Below are 20,785 nucleotides of genomic sequence, written 5' to 3'. Positions count from 1 at the left end.
CTTGACCAATGTGTTAGGTGTATGTTAGGATATTTTACTGTTTTTATTCATTTTTATAATATTTGATATTATTAAAGTGGGCCTGGTTTATGGCCCGTTCCCACCCCCATGAGATGTATCCCTTATGTGCCATGGCTATTCAAATGTAATTATTAGAAATAGTGGGAGATCAAGACTGGAAGATGGTGGGCCCGATGATCAAGATGAAGACATGTAAAATATTGGAAGCTTTTGTAATAGTTGCATTTGCATCCCTGCATTCACCTAGGTTTTGGACCTGGATCCATGTATGGCTCACATGGATCCAATAGTGTTGGCGATCGATCATCCTTATTTATTGTTGAATGTCATATTATGATATATGTGATATATAGTAGTATGCATGTATGTATATTATTAAATAATATAGTTGCATGAATCCGGCAAACAAACAAACTCGTGGCACGCGATTTTTAAATTAAAATGATGAGACAATTTTAAAATTAAAATCCCTCATTTTGAATAAGATTCAAAATTTATATCAAACCGAAAAAGTAAAAATTAAAAGAGTTTAATTTTTCCTTGCCTTCCATCAACCGTGGTTGCATGTTGATCGCTACCCGCGGACAGTGTCTGGCTCATATTATTGGGGAGACCTGTACGCCGGAAAGCTGTGACTTCCACCGGACATATGATGTGAATTGAGTGGAACTCCCATGACTTCGGCTCATATTATTGGGGGAACTCATGGCGACCGTCTACTATAATTCAATATTGATGGGTTGGTTTGACACGTGAAAATAAACGGCGTCATATTATTGGGTCCTTATTAAACGTGAGGCAAAACACGCGGAGGTTGCATGGGGATGCAATTGGATTCTACCTTTTAGAAATTATAATTGGCTGATATTATTCGGGATTATAATTGGCTAATTGGACTCTACGTGCCTACTAAGGAAATACGATTTCCCTTTTTCATCAGAGGGTGGTGGAAATGTCAAAATAGTAGGAGGAAATTTATAAAATAAAAATCCATATTTTATATCTTAGAATTATTTTAAAATTATCAGTAACCATTATCTGTTTTTCCATTTTCAGTATATTTACGATGACTACTCGTAACCCGCTTTCAATCATTCTCGATCAAAACAAATTGACTGGCCCTAACTATCATGACTGGTTTCGAAACTTAAAGATTGTTCTGAACTCCGAAAGGATTGCGTATGTGCTTGATAAGAAGCCACCTAAGGAGGCGGCTCCTGATATCAGTAGGACTGAATTAGCTAAGCTTGAGAAACATTGGGATCATGATCTCCAAGCTAAGAGCTACATGTTGGCTTCTATGTCGAATGAACTTCAGAGGAGGTTCGAGGAGGCGGTGAATGCTGCTGACATTCACCTTCATCTGAAAGAATTGTATGCTGTACAAACTCGTTCAGAGAGACATGCTACTGTTAAAGAACTCATGACTACACGCTTGCGAGAGGGGGCTTCGGTCCATGAGCATGGTGTTAGGATGATTGGGCTCATCGAGAAGTTGGTGGGACTCGACTTGGTTATGCCTAGTGAGCTCTCGACTGATATTCTATTGCTGTCTTTACCTGCCTCGTTCGATGGATTTGTGGTTAATTTTAATATGAATAAGCTTGAGGCCACCCTTGAAGAGTTGGTCAATATGCTCACTAATTATGAGGCCACAATTAAAAAAGAAAAGCCTGTTCTTCTGGTGGGTTTTTCGTATAATACGAAAAAGGGAGCCCCAAATAAAGGCAAGAAACGTTCTGCCCCTCCAAAGAAGAACAAGCCCAACAAGAAGCCATACAAGAAACCAAATCCGGGGCCCACAAAGCCTGACAAGTCAGAACAAATCTGTTTCCACTGCAACAAGCCGGGACATTGGAGGCGTAATTGCGCGGAGTATCTTGCCCAGAAGCGTTCGGGCTATGGGATGTTTTATATTGAAGTTAATGTTTCTATTAATTCCTCTTCTTGGGTATTGGATACCGGATGTGGTTCTCATCTATGCAATGATTTGCAGGTGATGGGAAGAAGCAAGAGGCTTAGAGATGGTGAGACCTTTCTAAGACTGGGAAATGGAGCAAGAGTTGCTGCCACTGCCATTGGAGACGTTACTTTAATTTTGGACAATAATTTTAAGTTGTTTTTGAGAGATGTTTTATTTGTTCCTGAATTGGTTAAAAACATTATTTCTATTTCTATGCTTGATAGGGATGGTTATTCTTGTGTTTTTGCTAAAGGTGTTTGCAATTTATACAAGAATGGATGTTTGATTGGAACTGGAGAATTAACAAACGATCTCTATAACTTAAAATTAAAAGATATTCCGTTGAACAATATCCAAGCGTGTACGAAAACAACTACAAACAAAAGAAAAATAGAAGATCCAAATCCCGCACAAATATGGCACGCTAGACTAGGTCATATTTCCCAAAGAAGGATGCACAAGCTAGTGGGAGAAGGCATGTTTGACCTGTCAGACATAAATTCTCTACCAACTTGTGAGTCCTGTCTAAAAGGAAAATTGACTAAAACTCCATTCAGTGAAAACGTGGAACGTGCACATGGTCTACTGGATTTGATCCACACAGACGTTTGTGGCCCGCTAAGTGTTAGCACAAAATTTGGGCATTACTACTTCATTACCTTTACTGATGACCATTCGAGGTATTGGTACGTTTATTTGATGAAACACAAATCTGAAGCATTTGAAAAGTTCAAAGAATTCAGATCTGAAGTAGAAAATCAGCTACAAAGAAGTATTAAAGCACTTCGATCTGATCGAGGTGGAGAATACTTGAGTGCTGAATTTTTGGGTTATCTAAAAGAGAATGAGATTCTCTCACAGTGGACTCCACCAGCAACACCACAATTGAATGGTGTTTCTGAACGTCGAAATCGAACTTTGATGGACATGGTTCGATCTATGATGGGATTCACTGAATTGCCTGCATCGTTTTGGGGCTTTGCGCTTGAAACTACGGCAATGTTGTTGTATAATGTCCATACTAAAGCAGTGGATAAAACACCATATGAGATATGGATGGGGAAACCTCCCAAGTATTCTTACTTGAGAATATGGGGATGTCCTGCGTATGTGAAGCAGACAGTGGGAGACAAATTGGATAGTAGATCCACTTTTTGCTACTTTGTAGGATATCCAAAGAATTCTGTTGGATATTATTTCTATCATCCTAGTGAAGCAAAAGTGTTTGTTTCAAGAAATGCCACCTTTTTGGAAAGGGAGTTTCTATTAGTTAGAAAAGGCAAGTTAATAGAACTTGAAGAAATTCAAGATACTCCCTCAACTTTAGAAGTTGAACCTAATCCCCTAGAACCAGTAGTTGAAGTACAAGCTCCTAGAAGGTCTGATAGGGTTATTAAACCACCTGCCAGATATACACTTCTTCATGAACAGGGCCATGATGAGCCTTGTGTTGGATGTGATCCAATGAATTTCAAAGAAGCAATATCTGATACTGATTCAACCAAATGGCTTGAAGCCATGCAGTCAGAAATGGACTCTATGTATTCAAATCAAGTCTGGACATTAGTGGATCCACCTGAGGGAATTGTTCCCATAGGATGCAAATGGATCTAGAAGAGAAAGCTTGGGGCGGATGGAAAGGTAGTGACCTTCAAAGCAAGACTGGTTGCAAAAGGTTATACTCAAAGGCAAGGGGTTGACTATGAGGAAACTTTTTCACCAGTTGCTATGTTTAAGTCCATTAGAATACTACTAGCCATAGCAGCATGGTATGACTATGAGATATGGCAAATGGATGTAAAGACTGCATTTCTCAATGGAGACATCAAAGAAGAAATTTATATGTCTCAACCTGAGGGATACACATCAGTAGGAAGTGAACATAAGGTATGCAAACTTCAAAGATCAATTTATGGTCTCAAGCAGGCGTCAAGGAGTTGGAACCTCAGATTTGATAGCACTATCAAAGAGTTTGGTTTTGCTAAGAATCCCGAGGAACCATGTGTGTACAAGAAAGCTAGTGGGAGTGCAGTGACATTCCTAATACTTTATGTTGATGATATCCTGCTCATTGGGAATGATGTAGGATTACTGCAATCAACTAAAGTATGGTTGGCCAGTAAATTCTCCATGAAGGACATGGGTGAAGCATCTTATGTATTGGGAATACAGATCTATAGAGATAGATCGAAGAGGATGCTGGGACTCACCCAAGCCACTTATATCGATACCATTCTTAAGCGATTCTCTATGGAAGAGTCCAAGAGAGGATACTTACCAATGTGTCATGGTGTTACTCTATCTAAAGCAATGTGTCCCAAAACTGAAGAAGAGATAGAGATGATGACACGTGTTCCATATGCGTCAGCTATTGGTAGTATCATGTATGGTATGATATCGACACGTCCTGATGTTGCTTACGCTTTGAGTGTTACAAGCAGATATCAGGCGAACCCTGGTCCAATGCATTGGAAGGCCGTGAAAGATATTCTTAAGTACTTGAGAAGAACTAAGAACTTGTTCATGGTCTATGGGGGTGGAGAATTAAAATTGGAAGGCTACACTGATTCTAGCTTCCAATGTGATGTAGATGATTCGAAATCGACCTCTGGTTTTGTATTCATGCTTAATGGTGCGGCTGTCTCTTGGAAAAGTTCCAAGCAAGACACCGTTGCGGATTCCACCACTGAAGCTGAGTACATTGCTGCATCTGCTGCAGCTAAAGAGGCAGTTTGGATGAGGAATTTTGTCCAAGAGTTGGGCGTTATTCCTAACGGAGTTGATCCAGTCCCGGTGTACTGCGACAACACTGGTGCCGTTGCGCAAGCAAAGGAACCAAGGTCTCATCAGCGATCCAAACATGTACTGAGGAAATTCCACATCATCCGGGAGATTGTGGGAAGGGGAGACATATCAGTCCAAAGAGTCCCCTCTGCAGATAACGTTGCCGATCCACTTACGAAGCCCTTGCCAGGACCATTGTTTGAGAAGCATCGCGAAGCAATGGGATTAAAGTTTATGGGTAGTTGGCTCTAGGGCAAGTGGGAGATTGTTAGAGTAGATGCCCTGCAAGTCAACTGTTGACTAGGGATTTTATTGACTCAGTTGTAAAGAACAATCTTTATTTTAATATAATTCATTATTTCATGGTTTGTTATTTCTTTATCTGTATACCCATGATTTCAAACATAGATAAAGACCTTGATTATACTTTAATACAAATGAATCGTAATTCGATGTTGAAACTCATTTGTAAACACTGTATGATCTAAATTCGTTCCTAGTCGATTCAGCCGCCTAAAACGTGGATAAAGGTCGCTTGAGCTCGAGACTAGCATCTGTGATGTTGTGTACTGCGTTTCTTGGTAAGGGCATAGAGATGTCCAAACATACAGATGGGTAGTCATATGATGATTATACCGAACAACCCTCCCTCGGACTTTCCAAGTGGTTATCATTCATCGAGAGGATAAGTCCGTGGTTATGATTGTACACCATTAGTCCTTACGACCCGGGACAACACTGAGGCTCTATATGCTAGGGCTGTGCTTTGACTCGTTTACCGACTCCAGGAGAGTCATCAGGTGGCGAGGTTGGGTATAGTTGCGACACATATAGGAGCCAGTGCATTGTAGTCGGGGATTCACCGCTCACCTACGGGTGTGGATATCCTATGTGATCTAATGTAATAATAGTGCATGGAATCTCTGGCCAGAGTATGAGATGTACATTGAAGAAGGAGTTCTCCAATAGTACACGCGATGCCACTGTTATAGTTATCACATAGTTATCGAATTAATATGCAACCCTCGATGAACCAATGGTTGCAGATTCGATCGGGATATATGAGATGAAGGGACCGTACTGTACGTTAATCATAATCGACTGGTTCTTGCAGGCACTATCAGTGATACCTAGGGGATCATGGGGCGATGCTACTAGACGCTCTTACCATGATCCGATGGGTGCAATCAGAAATGAGTTCTGACATTCTTAATCAAGGTGTTGATGAAAAGAATGGGGCTAAATAGGGTAAGCCCGAATAAAGGATTATGTCCTGAATCACAAAGAGTTGTGAACCCACGGCTAGCTGTATCCCTGAACCATTGAGGGTCACACAAGTACTGGATTGTTTGTTCCCGTTGAGAGAATAAATTCAAGAAGTTGAATTTATATTATATAGTAAATTCAAGGAGTTGAATTTATGATAATTAAATTTTGAGAGAATAAATTCAAGTAGTTGAATTTATAAAATTTGAGAATTTGATTTATTAAACTCAAATGTTGGGTTTATTAAATATTAAATTTTGGAAGTGATAAAAATTCAATGAGTTGAATTTATAATTTAAATAATAAATTCAAATGTTGAATTTATAATGTATTTAATTTATTAAGCTCAAAAGTTGAGTTTATTAATTAATAAATTAAATAAGGTGGGTATGTTTAATGGGCTTGTAAGAGTACAAGTCCATCATAATAAATAATTAAAGTTTTAATAGGCCTTGATTAAATTAATTAAACTAGTTGGACTAGCCCAATTAATTAAATCAAGCCCATTAATGTTAATTATGTCATTAGGCTATTATTTAATTATAAATAATACATGTTGATTAAAAAACCCTAGCCCACCCCACCACATGATTTACGTCTCCCACTTTCAAAAAGAAAAAAAAAATTGGCCTCTTTGGTTTTTCTTTCCAAGGTTGAGCCGCCTCTCGTTTTAGTCTCCAACGTAAAATCTCTTCCAAATTTTCTAGTGCAATTTGGAAGAGGAACATACCATCCAGTCGTGGACTTGATAGGAGGATTTCATCGAAGAAAGTTCGTAGGGAATCAACAAGAGCTAATCCGTTTATACCGGATTAGTTGGAGTCCAGTGATTTAATTCACAAAGGTATAATTCTTTAAAACATCCTATGCATGTTTAATTCCTGAAAACCATACGAGTGTCCAAAAGAATTATTTTGTTTTCAAAATAAAATAAAAATTTTAAACTTCCGCTGCGTTTGGGCACGTAGAAAACCGAGATCCAACACTACTTTCCTCTAATACCGAAACGTTGGTTCTGAAATCAAAACCATTGGTTCTAAAACCACTTCTCAGGCCTAGGTTAGTAAACAACGAAGATCCCTTACAATAAATGTAATTCCGCGACTATTAGCCTACAATGAACTACAGAAAATAATCAGAATGCTTAAATGTACAACAAACATGGAATCAAATTCGATAATTTGTTCCATATAACGGAACAACATGAGGTGAGGTAATTGCTCTCCATACATTCCAACAACATACAGCCATCTTTAACTCACTCTCAAGTAAAAGAGTGGCAACTCTAGATAGAAACTTGATTTTATTAGTAGCCCTCTTGAAACTTTCAAGAATTGGATACAGAACAAAGAAGTTTAAGCATTTTCTAGGCAAGAGCAATACACTATTCTTTCTTGATGAATTGCCAGTGGAAGCTGAATTCTTTACCTGCACAATTCTTACATTGGTTTCTCAAAGACATATATGCCAACTCGTTAATCGCAAGTATACATGGTAATCGATGTGTGGATAACAACTATCTCACTCCTATTGTTGTTACAGAATAAAGAACTTTGACACCATTAAATAAGTTGTGCCTTCTTGAGGTCGGACATAACTCCTCTATCTTCATCACCCCTTTCATTGTACAGAACCTACAAATAATAGGAGGAAGTGTAAAATTGTGATATTTCAGGGCTAAGCAAAAAAAGTATTCCACTATTCGGAGTACCTTGTCTATGATCCCATATTCCACGGCCTCACTCGGACTAAAATATTTTGGACGCCTTATGTCTTCTTCAATCTGCTCCGGTGATTTTCCAATGTGTTTTGCATAGAGCTTAACCTTTCAAAATCAAACATGAAACTGCGAAGTATAGGTAGGTTCCAATGCAAATATAGGTACTGCGTTGGTTTCTTGTTTCAGTGATACAGAAAAGTGGATCCAAGAAATTGGCCAGTCTATAGCTAAATGTTTAAAAAATAAAGGTGATAAACAGTTTCCGATTGCATACAACCGAATCAAAAACTTTTCCAGACAATAAATTTCACACACGGCATAGAATCCCACGTGTATAAGAGAAACATAAGCAATCTTCTTTTCGGTTTTGTCAAGGGGCCAAAATGAGTGACACAATTGCCAAATATGATTGTCAAGCTTACCAACTCAGCCTTCACATTTCTAATCTCTTTCCTCATAACCTCTACATCAGTGGCTTGACCCTGAAATCTGGCAATTGGCTGTAAAATTACACAGGTATCCTGTATCAGTGTCAAAACAACATAATGTAGAAAAATAAAAGAAGAAAAGAAAAGATGATGATTTTTGAGCATCATTCTTAAACTAGACCAGTTATTTGGAAACTAAGCCAGATGAGAAATCCCTATATTTGGGTTTACGAACAAAAAATAAATGTGCTTTAAAGCGACCTGTTTTATCATGATTGTTGAGGATGGTAAGGCAGAACGATTCCCCTTAGCACCAGCAGCCAATAGCAAAGCTGCTTCTCCCCAAGCATTACCAACACACAGTGTAAAAATCGGTGGCTTCACATACCTATAGGGATTTTACAATTTTGAAATTATGTACAGAAACCGAGGTAGTGAACCCAAGACAAGTTAACATATTCATTCAAATTTTGGAATACCTTTACGAATTCAAGATCAGAATTGTGTCTGCGATTTTAAAATATAAGGGAAAGATTTATAACCTCATAACATCATATACTGCAAAAGCTTCTGTCTCATAGCCCAACTTCTCCCCACCCTGAAAAATGTACAAACTATAGTACAAACATGAATAGATACTAGCATATACATGCAGACAATTTCTTAGGCAAATAATGCATCACAATCAAATGAGCTCCTGCAAGTGACATGATTAATCTCTGCATGACATTGCTATGGTGATTATTCTGAAAACATTTATCCAAAAATAATGCAACATAGTAGACAGATAAGATTTAAATTGCCAATGTATCTGGGTTCATTTGCAAAGATTAGGGACTTTGTTAGGTAAAGTCATCAAAATGATGTTACCCTTTTGTTGAGAAACTAAATGATGCTCCCAAAAGGAAAAATAAAAAGAAAAAAGCATTGTCTAACCTTGGTTGTCCCAGTCGAATTTATATAAAGGTAAATTGGTTTTTCCTCATCTTCGTACTGCAGGTAAAGAAATTCTGCAAGTATCAATTCAGTGACAGATGGAACCAAAGACATTCCCAAGTAGACAATCCGATTCTTGTACAAGTACGATGCCAAATCTGGTGGAGCTTGCTCCCAAGCACTTCCCCTAGAGAAGGGAATAACCTATAACAGGTTGGAGGCAACCACAAGTGAGATAATAAGCAAGACTGGCACTAGCATTATTAATAATAGAGAGGAAATCACAAGCAATGTGCATGAAAATATATTTTATTTTTTAGATTAATGTAATTTGGTTAAAACATATTTAATAACTAATTAAAAAATCGATTTAAGTATTTACGATGCAAAATTAACTAAAATATCGTTAGGTTTTTGATTTCAGTACCTCTTATGCTTATTATACAATATTGACAATGGATAATATATTATGTTGCATGGATACGAGTACAGGTATCGTATCGAATATGCAACGGATACGGTGATACAANGAAATATACATACATATTTATGTAAATATACACAATGTACAGCTTCAATGCAGTGATTTAAAAATATAAAGCTAAAAAAATTTTAAATTATTTTTTTAATGAAACATATCTCCGCCGTGTCCATGACTTATCCTAACCATGTCCAAAACATAACCGACTGATCAAACCTACAAAAAGTCAACAACACGGATTTTGCCGTATCTGACACGCGTATTCACGTATCGTATCAGTGTCCGATACTTAAAAAAAAAATTTAGGAGTATCCGTGCTACATAAATAATATATAGTTCAAGTGGAGTATTTTTTAAAACGAACAAATGATGAGTGCATTTTGGAATAATTTCTTTGACACACCAAAGAAAACAATCTAACATGCTTTGAAGCCAGTACTCGCATCCTGAAAAAAGTAGCATATTATCACACAAGAAACTTAACAGATTCCCCTGTCTCTGCAAAGTAAACACTTATCTCAGAAGCAGCGGAACAAAATAAGATAATGAGTTCAAAATACAAGTATGAGCAATTTTGGTGACACATGCACATAACATTTTTTCCAAGGCGACGCATAGTTTCTTTTATTCTTGTAATGACCCGAATCCTTATTTTAATAAAGTACTAATTAAGACATGATTAAATAGTTGTTAATTAATCATTATTAAGAAATTGATTATTTGAGGATCAACATTTTGGGATACACCGAAGTTAAAATAGATCACCCAATCTACTTCAAATTGTATTTTCTCGAGAAATCCAACTGACGAATGAGATTATGACACGTGGTTGATAAGATTGAGTTCAGATCTTCTGAACTAGTCCGGATACAGCCTATAAATAAGAGTTGATTTCATTTGTTTCCTGCATCGCTTTCTCTCATCTTCTCTCTCGAGTTCTAGTCTATATCTATCTTAGTTTTTTAGCCAGTTTCTAGGGTAGTTTAGTGTCGAGAAGCTTCGGAGTGGTTGGTGAACTGGGACACGCAAATCGAGACGTTATCAGCGGGCTGACGACAGACACATGTATAATCCTAAAGCTTTAAATAGTGATTTAAAGATCATTAGGACGTACTTTGAAGCATGTTTAATGATTTTGTATCAGGCATGATAGCGATTTCATTTTGTTGGTATTATCTAAGTTTAGATGAATAGACTTTCTGTCATATTGTTTTAGTGAGGTAAATGATATACTGACTGAGATATCCAAGCGTAGTATACACACTTATATGCTTCATATTTATCTGTTGCATGATACATGTTTTATTGTTTTAACATATTATGCATGACATATCAGATAGGGCCTGATATCTTTTGAGATATACCTCGTTTGTTTGGGCTGTTCAGTCATGTTCTGTATTGTAGGTTCACGTGTTTATGATGAGTGTGTAAGCCAAAAAATGCCTATGACAGATAAGAGACTACACACTCAGGCACCTCTGGACTAAGCATGAGGTTCTTGACTTGATTATTGATATCCAAGCATATGCATTTCACATGCATCATATTGGTTTGCATACTCGTACATTCTCGTATTGGACGAATGTCGTTCACGTTCTTTTTTCATCTTCGACACCCCATTCCACAGGGCAGGTATTAAGTTGGACGTTCGGACGGCCAGAGCAGTGGTTAGAGTAGTTGGGCTTTCGGTGGTGATCCAATAGAAGTTTAATATGGTTTCTCGTATTCTCGTGATAGATTGTGAATATGATATGACTGTATCAACGATTAAGACTGGAACTATTTTTCTGTTTCGTTTGGGTTATAACATGATAAAGTAATTTGGTTGTTGTTGTTTAATTGTTATTATTAAGTTTTGATCATGCATGCTTATTAGTCTTTTTAGTAATGGCTTGGATAAGGGTGCTACAATTTTTTTGTTTGGTTATTTTTAGGTATTTACTTAGCAGTGCTGGCAGCGACAAATTCCCTCTCAACAGTAAGGAACACAATATTTTTCCTTACCTGAACTCAAAACAACGGTCCTTAATTCCAAATAGTGCCACAAAAATCTGACACATGACATTTATTTCCTCTTCTCACCATCTCTATTTGGCATAAACTAACACACACCAATGGTGGACAACTATACATTACACGAAAGTAAAAAATATACCACCATAATTTAGTGTAAAAAATGAATCTTAATGACACAATGAGATGTCTTTTTATTGAAACAATCTGCAGGATAATACCATTTTCACAGTTTCACTGCCTCAAAACAAGTAGTAAGTATAAATCACAGCGTCAATCACAAGCAACAGAACATATTTCTCATAACTAATCAACTAAGTGTCCAAAAAGATCATTTCTTTAAAATCATCCAACAACCCCCCATTTCACCAATCAACAAAACAAGCACAACTACACATAGAAAAACCATATATATATGATTAATTACCATTGTGACGACACCCCTTTTGCCACAAGAGATTGAGTAAAAAGGTTTGAGTGAAGCGGGGTAGATTTTTTGACCCGAAAAGTCACCCGAGACCCAGCCACCCACGATTGGAGATAGAAAATTGGAGCAAAGAGAAGGTTTAAAAGAAGAGTATGAAGATGCTAGAAGTGGGCTCATGCTAAGGGTGATTCCGGCTGTGGGCAAAACGTGAGAAGCCATGGATCCTGCCGAAGAGGCCGAAAGGTTTTAGGATGAAATGGGATCGGGTTGTTGGATTGTGGATCCGTTTCTTAATAATATGGGGTTGGAAAATGAATTCGGGTTGTTGGGTTTTGGATTGGGTTACAATATGAAAATGATCCTATAATTGGAATAATAATGATAAATATAAAAATGAAAGAACATTTTGATTATCACTATGATTGTAGAGTTCAAAATCAGTAAATGAAAATTAATGCATTTATTTAAATTATAAAATTATTTATTTAATTTTAAAATGATTTTTAACGATTTATGATTTATGATTTGCATTATTTTAAATTATTACATGTTTATTTGATGCATGTTAAAATATTTTCTGGAGTTTTATGTTTCAGGCGAGTATTCGACACGGGATCGGGAAAAGAGACTGGAGATGATTTAGACGATGTATGAAATATATGGTATTTTATTTTAAGTCAAGAAAAATGGTATTTTAAATTATTTATGAAGTTTTAAACATTTTAAAGCCTATTTTAATTTATTAAGTGATTTTAAGAGTTTAAGCTTTTCAAAATACTAATTTGAATAGTTGGAGAATTTTAAATCTTGAGAGTTTATCACTTGTACATTTTATTTAAAATTAAGGGTTCTAATAAGTTAGTGATGTGTTAACATTTTCTTTAACATGTTAATGGTTTATTAGTATTTTTATTAACCTAATTAGCTCCTAATTAACTCCTAATTACCCCTCACACACACGTTACACACCCACACACACCATCGGCTGCACACACACACACACATTGTGTTTTCGTATTTGAAGAAAAGAAGTAGGATTCTAAGTTTTTTCCGGCAGCCACCCCTTCCTCTTGCAAAATTTCTGGAGACTTGCGTTTTTTTTTTCGAGCAAGAATCGTGTAGCAAGCGTCTCTCGGTCATCTCCTGCAATCCACCGCGTCGGTATTTGATAAACATAAAAATTGTACATTAATTAAATATTTTATAAAATAATTATATAGTTTTTGTTTTATTAAAGGTTTAAATATTATATGTTTTATAATAAATTGTATAAAATATAAGTCGTTGTGTAATTACAAGTTTTTACTATTTTTTACAGGTTCGATAAAATAAGAATAAACTTGACGTTGCAAATGGGATTAAGATGATTTTGGACCTGTAGAAAGTTGATTATAATATCTACAATATTGTTGACATGCATGAGATAAAAATCCTCTCACAATTGAAATCAAATTAAGCAACAAATAAAGTTACCAAAGGAGTGGCAGTTTTACCATACTATAGTATTTTGACCATATCTCTCAAATTACTTGGTCAAATGGTTTGAAAAAAATACCACAACTAGACAACTCAATTATCCACATGTTTCTTTTTATGTGAAGAAGCAAATTCGGAGAAGAAGATTTTCAAAAGTGATGTGTAATATAATATAATATCTTGAAACACAAATGAAGACTTATGTGTAAAAAAATAATATTTTATTTGTGGTTGTCTCCCCAAATTTGGCTATAAATAGGGGTGCATTGTAATGTATTGAGATATCCCTCATTCTATGAACAAATCTTTGAGTTCATAATATTTCTCTCTTTATTTTTCCTTTATTTCATCCTTTAAAAATAATTAGCATGTTAATTTCATATTCAAAGTTTTACACTTTGAATAATGAATAGCTAACTTCCTAAAGTTGAGATGATAAGGTGAAACTCTTAGCATGATAATAAGGTCATTAAAAGGTAAGAATCTATGTTTTATATTATTTAATCATTATTTATTGTTTATGTTATATTTATTTCTTTATGCATTTTTGTACCCTACTTATAAGTGGGAGTTTTGATTTATTGTTGCTATATGTTACACTAAATTCTTGGAACCATTTAAATGTTAGTTTAGTATTACCAACCATTTAAAGTGGATGCCTTGATTTATTATATATAAATATATTATAATATTAAATTCTTGGAACCATTTAAATGTTAGTTTGGTTTTACCAACCATTTAACTTGGATTCCTTGATTTATTATATATGAATATATCATAGTATTAATTTATTGGTACCATTTAAATGTTTGTTTGGTTTTACCAACTATTTAAAGTGGGAACCTTGATTTAGTGTTTACAAATATATATAGCACAATAAATACTTGATCACATTTATAAGTTTTGGTATATATTATATACTTATAAGATAATAATTTATAATATAATATAAATATGATTATTTAATATATTGGAACCATTTTATTAAGTGGATTTCAATATTGTTCGTTAATGTTAACTTTATTAAAATACCAAGAGTGGATCCTTTAATCTCAACTACTTAAATTAAAATTTGAACAATTAAAATTTACCTATTAAAGATTCAAACAATTAAAATTAAAAAGAAACAAAAACAAAAACAAAACAAAAAGACATTATAGTGGACTTGTAATTACCTTAGCTTCCCTGTGGATACGATATCGGACTAACCGAATTATACTACTTGTGGACAACCTGCTCTTGGGAGTGCAACAATCAAAGTCACAACAAGTTTTTGGCGCCGTTGCCGGGGAAGTATAATTTAATTTCAAGTCTATTTAATTTTCTTTCTTTGAATTTTTTATTGTTTTTGTGTGTTTTTCTTCTTTTTCTTTTGCATTTGCTTGAGCATTTTTTGGTCATGTATACTTAGTGGTCGACTCATTCGAAATAACCCTTTATTTTGACAAAACATGGCGGAAGAACCCATCCAAGAAAATGAAGATGAAATTCAATCTCAACATGATCATGATAGACGAAGAACACTTAGAGATCACATGAATCCTACACGTACTAGTGCACCTTCATGTCTAGTTTTTCCTCCTTATGCATCTCATTTCAATTTTAAGCCTGGTATTATCCAACTTTTACCCAACTTTCATGGTTTAGATTCTGAAAATCCATACATGCATTTACGAGAGTTTGAAGAAGTGTGCAATACATATAATGATCTAAATTGTAGCATGAACACCATTCGAGTTAAGCTTTCTCCTTTTTCTTTAAAAGATAAAGCTAAAACTTGGCTACAAAATCTTAGATCGGGATCCATTCGAACATGGGATGAATTGCAACAACAATTTTTGAAAAAGTTTTTTCCATCTCATAGAACAAATTCTTTCAAAAGGCAAATCATCACTTTCACTCAAAAACAAGGAGAAACTTTTTATCATTGTTGGGATAGATATAAAGAATTGCTTAATCTTTGTTCACATCATGGTTTTGAAATTTGGAGGGTTGTTTCTCAATTTTATGAAGGCTTAACACCTAAAGATAGGCAAATGGTTGAATTTATGTGTAATGGAACATTTGAAGATAAAGATCCAAATGAGGCAATTGAGTATCTCGATTCATTAGCTGAAAATGCTCAAAATTGGGACACTATAGGTACAATCGAACCATCAAACAAGATTCAATCTCCTACATCTGGTGGAGGTATGTACACTCTCAAAGATGAACATGATCTTCAAGCTAGATTTACCTCTTTGGCAAGAAAAGTTGAGGCACTTGAATTGAAAAAGAATGGTCAATTAAAATCTGTTCAAGAAATTGCATGTCACATCTGTGATACAAATGATCATTCTACAAAAGATTGTCCCACTTTGCCTTCTTTTAAAGAATGTCTCCATGAACAAGCCAATGTTTTAAACAATCTCAAAAGGCCAAATTTTGAACCATTTTCTCAAAGTTACAATCCAGGTTGGCGAAATCATCCAAATTTTAGTTGGAGGAATGATAATGCTGTACAATTTTCACAACCACATTTCCAAAATCAACAAAATTTTCAAAATTATGCACCTTATGTTCCTCCATCTAAAAAGAATTTGGAAGATATATTGAATTCTTTCATTGCAAAGCAAGAGTATATCAATACTCAAACTGCTCAAACCATGACAGATTTGAAAGATACTCTTGCTAAATTTGCATCTGCACTTAATGTTCATGAAAAAGATAAATTTCCTTCACAACCTCTGCCTAATCCCAAGGATCATCATTCACAAACTGGAATTTCTGGAACTCAATCGATGGATCAGGTAAAATTTTTTATTACCCTTCGAAGTGGTAAGGTTTTGGAAAAATCCATTCTTGAACCTTGTGAAGATGATGATAAATCAACTCCAAAGGGTAAGGAAGTGGAACCCATAACTTGCGAAGAGGAGGATCAACAGATAGTGCCACCACAATTCTCTCATGCATTAAAAAATACAAAAAAATCAAATTTGAATTCTGATATATATGATATTTTTAGACAAGTAAAAGTTAATATTTCTTTATTAGATGCAATAAAGCAGGTACCATCATATGCCAAATTTTTGAAAAACTTGTGCACTGTGAAAAGAAAATTGAATGTGAAAAAGAAAGCATTTTTAGCCGAACAAGTAAGTGCAATCATTCAAAATAATAATGCTTTGAAATACAAAGACCCTTGTTGTCCTACTATTTCTTGTATTATTGGAGAACGAAAGATTAAAAAAGTCTTGCTTGACCTTGGAGCTAGTGTGAGTTTACTTCCATATTCAGTTTATCAAGAACTCAATCTAGGCGAGTTAAAACCTACTTCGGTAACACTTTTACTTGCTGATAGATCTGTTAAAGTGCCAAGAGGTATGGTAGAAGACGTGTTGGTCCAAGTTGATAACTTTGTATATCCTGTCGATTTCATAGTTTTAGATACACAACCTATCGAAGCTTGTAATGCAATTCCTGTAATTTTAGGTCGTCCATTTTTAGCAACTTCTAATGCTCTTATAAATTGCAGGAATGGAATAATGAAGTTGTCATTTGGTAACATGACCTTGGAGCTTAATGTGTTTAATCTTTGTAAGCAACCACATGACAAAGGAGATGAAAGTGAAGATGAAAATCTTATTGAAACTCTTGTGGAAGAAAACATTCAAGAAGGGAGTACTCGTGATCAATTAGATATTTGTTCAATTGAAACTGTTAAAGAAAATATTGAAATTGATCTTGATGATTTTATCAGGTATCACTCGTTACCAGGATCAGAGAAAGAATTTGATGCAAAATATGAGAACAAAGACGAACCACCCATATTGGAGTTAAAACCCTTGCCAGAAGAATTGAAGTATGCATTTCTTGGAGAAGATGAAACATATCCGGTGGTAATTTCTTCCAAACTAGCAAGTGATGAAGAAGGTAAATTAGTTGATATGCTTAAAAGACATAAAAATGCAATTGGTTGGACACTAAAAGATCTCAAGGGCATTAATCCACTAATTTGCACTCACAAAATTCACTTAGAAGAAAATGCAAAAACATCTCAACAACCACAAAGGAGATTAAATCCACACATGAAAGATGTTGTGAAAACTGAAGTTCTCAAACTACTTGATGTTGGGATTATCTACCCTATTTCTGATAGTAAGTGGGTAAGCCCAACACAAGTAGTTCCGAAAAAATCTGGCATCACAGTGATAAAAAATGAAAAAGGTGAATTGTTAACAAGTCGAGTCCCATCTAGTTGGCGGATGTGTATTGATTATAGAAAATTAAATGACGCCACTAGAAAAGATCATTTTCCATTACCATTTTTGGATCAAATTTTAGAAAGAGTAGCAGGTCATCCATACTACTGTTTTCTTGATGGATATTCAGGTTATTATCAAATTCCCATTGCACTCGAAGATCAAGATAAAACTACATTCACATGTCCTTTTGGAACATTTGCATTTAGAAGGATGCCATTTGGATTATGCAATGCCCCAGCAACATTTCAAAGATGTATGCTAAGCATTTTTTGCGACATGGTTGAAAATTGTTTGGAAATTTTCATGGATGATTTAACTGTCTTTGGGAATACATTTGATAATTGTCTTGAAAATTTGGAAAAAGTTTTAAAAAGATGCGAGGAAAAAGGTCTTATTTTAAATTGGGAAAAATGTCATTACATGATTACTTCTGGAATTGTTTTGGGACATGTCGTGTCATCTCATGGAATTGAAGTTGATAAAGCAAAAGTTGATGTCATTGCCAATTTACCCCCTCCAAAAACCATTAAAGAAATTCGCTCATTTTTGGGACATGCTGGATTTTATAGGAGGTTTATAAAGGACTTTAGTTTAATCTCTAAACCCATTTGTAACCTCTTAACAAAAGACAGTGCATTTGAGTGGACTCAAGAATGTCAAAATGCTTTTGATAAAATCATTCGACATTTAACATCAGCTCCTATCATGCAACCTCCTGATTGGTCTTTACCATTTGAAATCATGTGCGATGCGAGTGATTATGCAGTCGGTGCAGTATTGGGTCAAAGAAGAAACGGTAAGCCTTATGTGATATATTATGCAAGTAGAACTTTAAACAATGCTCAAATGAATTACTCCACAACTGAAAAAGAACTACTTGCTGTAATATTTGCATTAGATAAATTTCGTTCTTATTTGATTGGATCAACAACTATCGTGTTTACTGATCATTCTGCTATTAGATATTTGTTGACCAAACAGGATGCAAAGCCACGACTGATACGATGGATTTTGTTGCTCCAAGAATTTGACATTGTGATCAAAGATAAAAAAGGAACCGAGAATGTCGTAGCCGATCATTTATCGAGACTAGTAACAGGATCATCTTGTGAAATGACACCAATTAACGATAATTTTCCTGATGAACATCTATTTTCAGTTACTACTACACCTTGGTTTGCTAACATAGTAAATTTTCTTGTGACAGGAAAAATGCCACCGCAATGGAGTTCTCAAGATAAAAGAAAATTTTTGAATGAGGTAAAAAACTTTTATTGGGATGATCCGTATCTGTTCAAGTATTGTCCGGATCAAATTTTTCGACGTTGCATACCCGACAATGAGGTAAGTAGTGTCATTAAATTTTGTCATTCAGAAGCATGCGGAGGACATTTTTCTTCAAAGAAAACAGCTGCAAAAATCTTGCAGTGTGGATTTTATTGGCCCACTTTGTTTAAAGACACCCACGAAATCTGCAAGATCTGTGAAAATTGTCAAAAATTGGGTGCGATTTCAAAAAGAAACATGATGCCTTTGAATCCTATTATTGAAATTGAAATCTTTGATTGTTGGGGAATAGATTTTATGGGACCTTTTCCACCGTCGTTTGGATACTTGTATATTTTAGTTGCAGTTGATTATGTTTCCAAATGGATAGAGGCAATTCCATGTCGAACAAATGATCATAAAATCGTCATCAAATTTTTAAAAGAAAATATTTTTAGTAGATTTGGAATTCCTCGAGCCATGATAAGTGATGGGGGAACTCACTTTGTTAATAAACCATTTGCTTCATTAATGAAAAAATATGGTATTACTCACAAAGTAACTACTCCTTATCATCCTCAAACAAATGGACAAGTTGAATTAGCTAATAGGGAGATAAAGCAAATTTTGGAAAAAACTGTTAACTCAAATAGAAAAGATTGGTCTCTGCGACTTAATGATGCACTTTGGGCATATCGAACAGCTTTTAAAACATCATTGAATATGTCTCCCTATAGGTTGGTTTATGGAAAACATTGTCATTTGCCTGTGAAATTGGAACATAAAGCTTATTGGGCGATCAAAACATTAAATTCAAGCATGGATGATGCCAACAAATTGCGTAAATTGCAACTTAATGAACTTGATGAACTTAGAAATGACGCGTATGAGAATTCAAGGATTTATAAAGCAAAAATCAAATCATTTCATGATAAAACAATTCTTAGAAAATCTTTTGAGATTGGGTAAAAAGTTTTGCTTTATAATTCTCGACTTCACATATTCCCAGGAAAATTACGATCAATATGAACAGGCCCATATGTTGTAAAGCATTTGTATACTTATAGAGCTGTGGATATTGAAAATCCTAAAAATGATGATGTTTTTAAAGTAAATGGACAAAGGCTTAAACCATTTTTGCAAAATGAAATCTTTCAAGAAGAGTTTATTTCTCTTTCCGATCCTTGATTTTTTTTTGTGTTGCATTTAATTTTGTTTGTTTTTATTTCAGGTTTACTTAATCTTTTTATTTTCCCGGTTAAATGGCGGATAACGGTACTCCGTGACTCTAATATTCGGTTTAATCAGTTTCCCATAATTGCTGATACAAAAATAAAAAAAAAGTCATTTCTTTTCTTTTCAAAATGGATGAAATTCTCTCAAAAATTTGTAAATATTTTCCCTCTGTTTCTGAAAATGTTCTAAGAAAAATTTATGCAGGAAGGTGTGAAAGATTGAGATTGCTAATGCAAAAAGCAATTCCAGAAGATATTCGTCTTGTAATAGAAGCTAAGGTCCGATTAGGAGGAGAAGTTCCACAATCATTGCTCATTCGGAATTTGCCTGGACTAAGAAAAAGCACTTATGCGAAAAAGCGAAGGGCCAAAAGTTTAGGAGTTTGTCATAAGTGTGCAAGATGGACTTGTGACAAACGATGCAGATATTTGGGATGTGTTTCCAATAACAGAGAAGATAAAATTGGTTTCATTAAGAATGGGCTGAGTAAGGAGACTTTAGATAACATCTTATTGACTCTTGAG

The 20,785-nt window shown here is 35.0% G+C and overlaps 1 protein-coding gene across 2 annotated transcripts; it reads right to left on the bottom strand.

The window, feature by feature from the left end:
- Positions 1 to 7,183: 7,183 nt before the first annotated feature.
- Positions 7,184 to 12,338, bottom strand: LOC140985440 (ATP-dependent Clp protease proteolytic subunit-related protein 4, chloroplastic-like). 2 transcript variants are annotated; one of them, XM_073453307.1, is made up of 7 exons: positions 12,040 to 12,338; positions 9,119 to 9,322; positions 8,725 to 8,780; positions 8,444 to 8,570; positions 8,177 to 8,254; positions 7,746 to 7,853; positions 7,184 to 7,668 (listed from the first exon to the last, which is right to left on the bottom strand). In XM_073453307.1, the coding sequence occupies exons 1-7, from the start codon at positions 12,256 to 12,258 to the stop codon at positions 7,597 to 7,599; spliced, it is 864 nt and encodes a 287-aa protein (XP_073309408.1). In that variant the 5' UTR covers positions 12,259 to 12,338; the 3' UTR covers positions 7,184 to 7,596. The 2 variants fall into 2 exon arrangements, with proteins under 2 accessions (XP_073309408.1, XP_073309407.1); XM_073453306.1 differs by having other exon boundaries at positions 7,746 to 7,859; positions 12,040 to 12,334.
- Between the last annotated feature and the right edge of the window lie 8,447 nt (positions 12,339 to 20,785).

The sequence above is a fragment of the Primulina huaijiensis genome, chromosome 9 (assembly GCF_012295235.1).
Source record: "Primulina huaijiensis isolate GDHJ02 chromosome 9, ASM1229523v2, whole genome shotgun sequence".
Classification (NCBI taxonomy): domain Eukaryota; kingdom Viridiplantae; phylum Streptophyta; class Magnoliopsida; order Lamiales; family Gesneriaceae; genus Primulina; species Primulina huaijiensis.
This window is presented reverse-complemented; position numbering and strand designations above follow the sequence as displayed.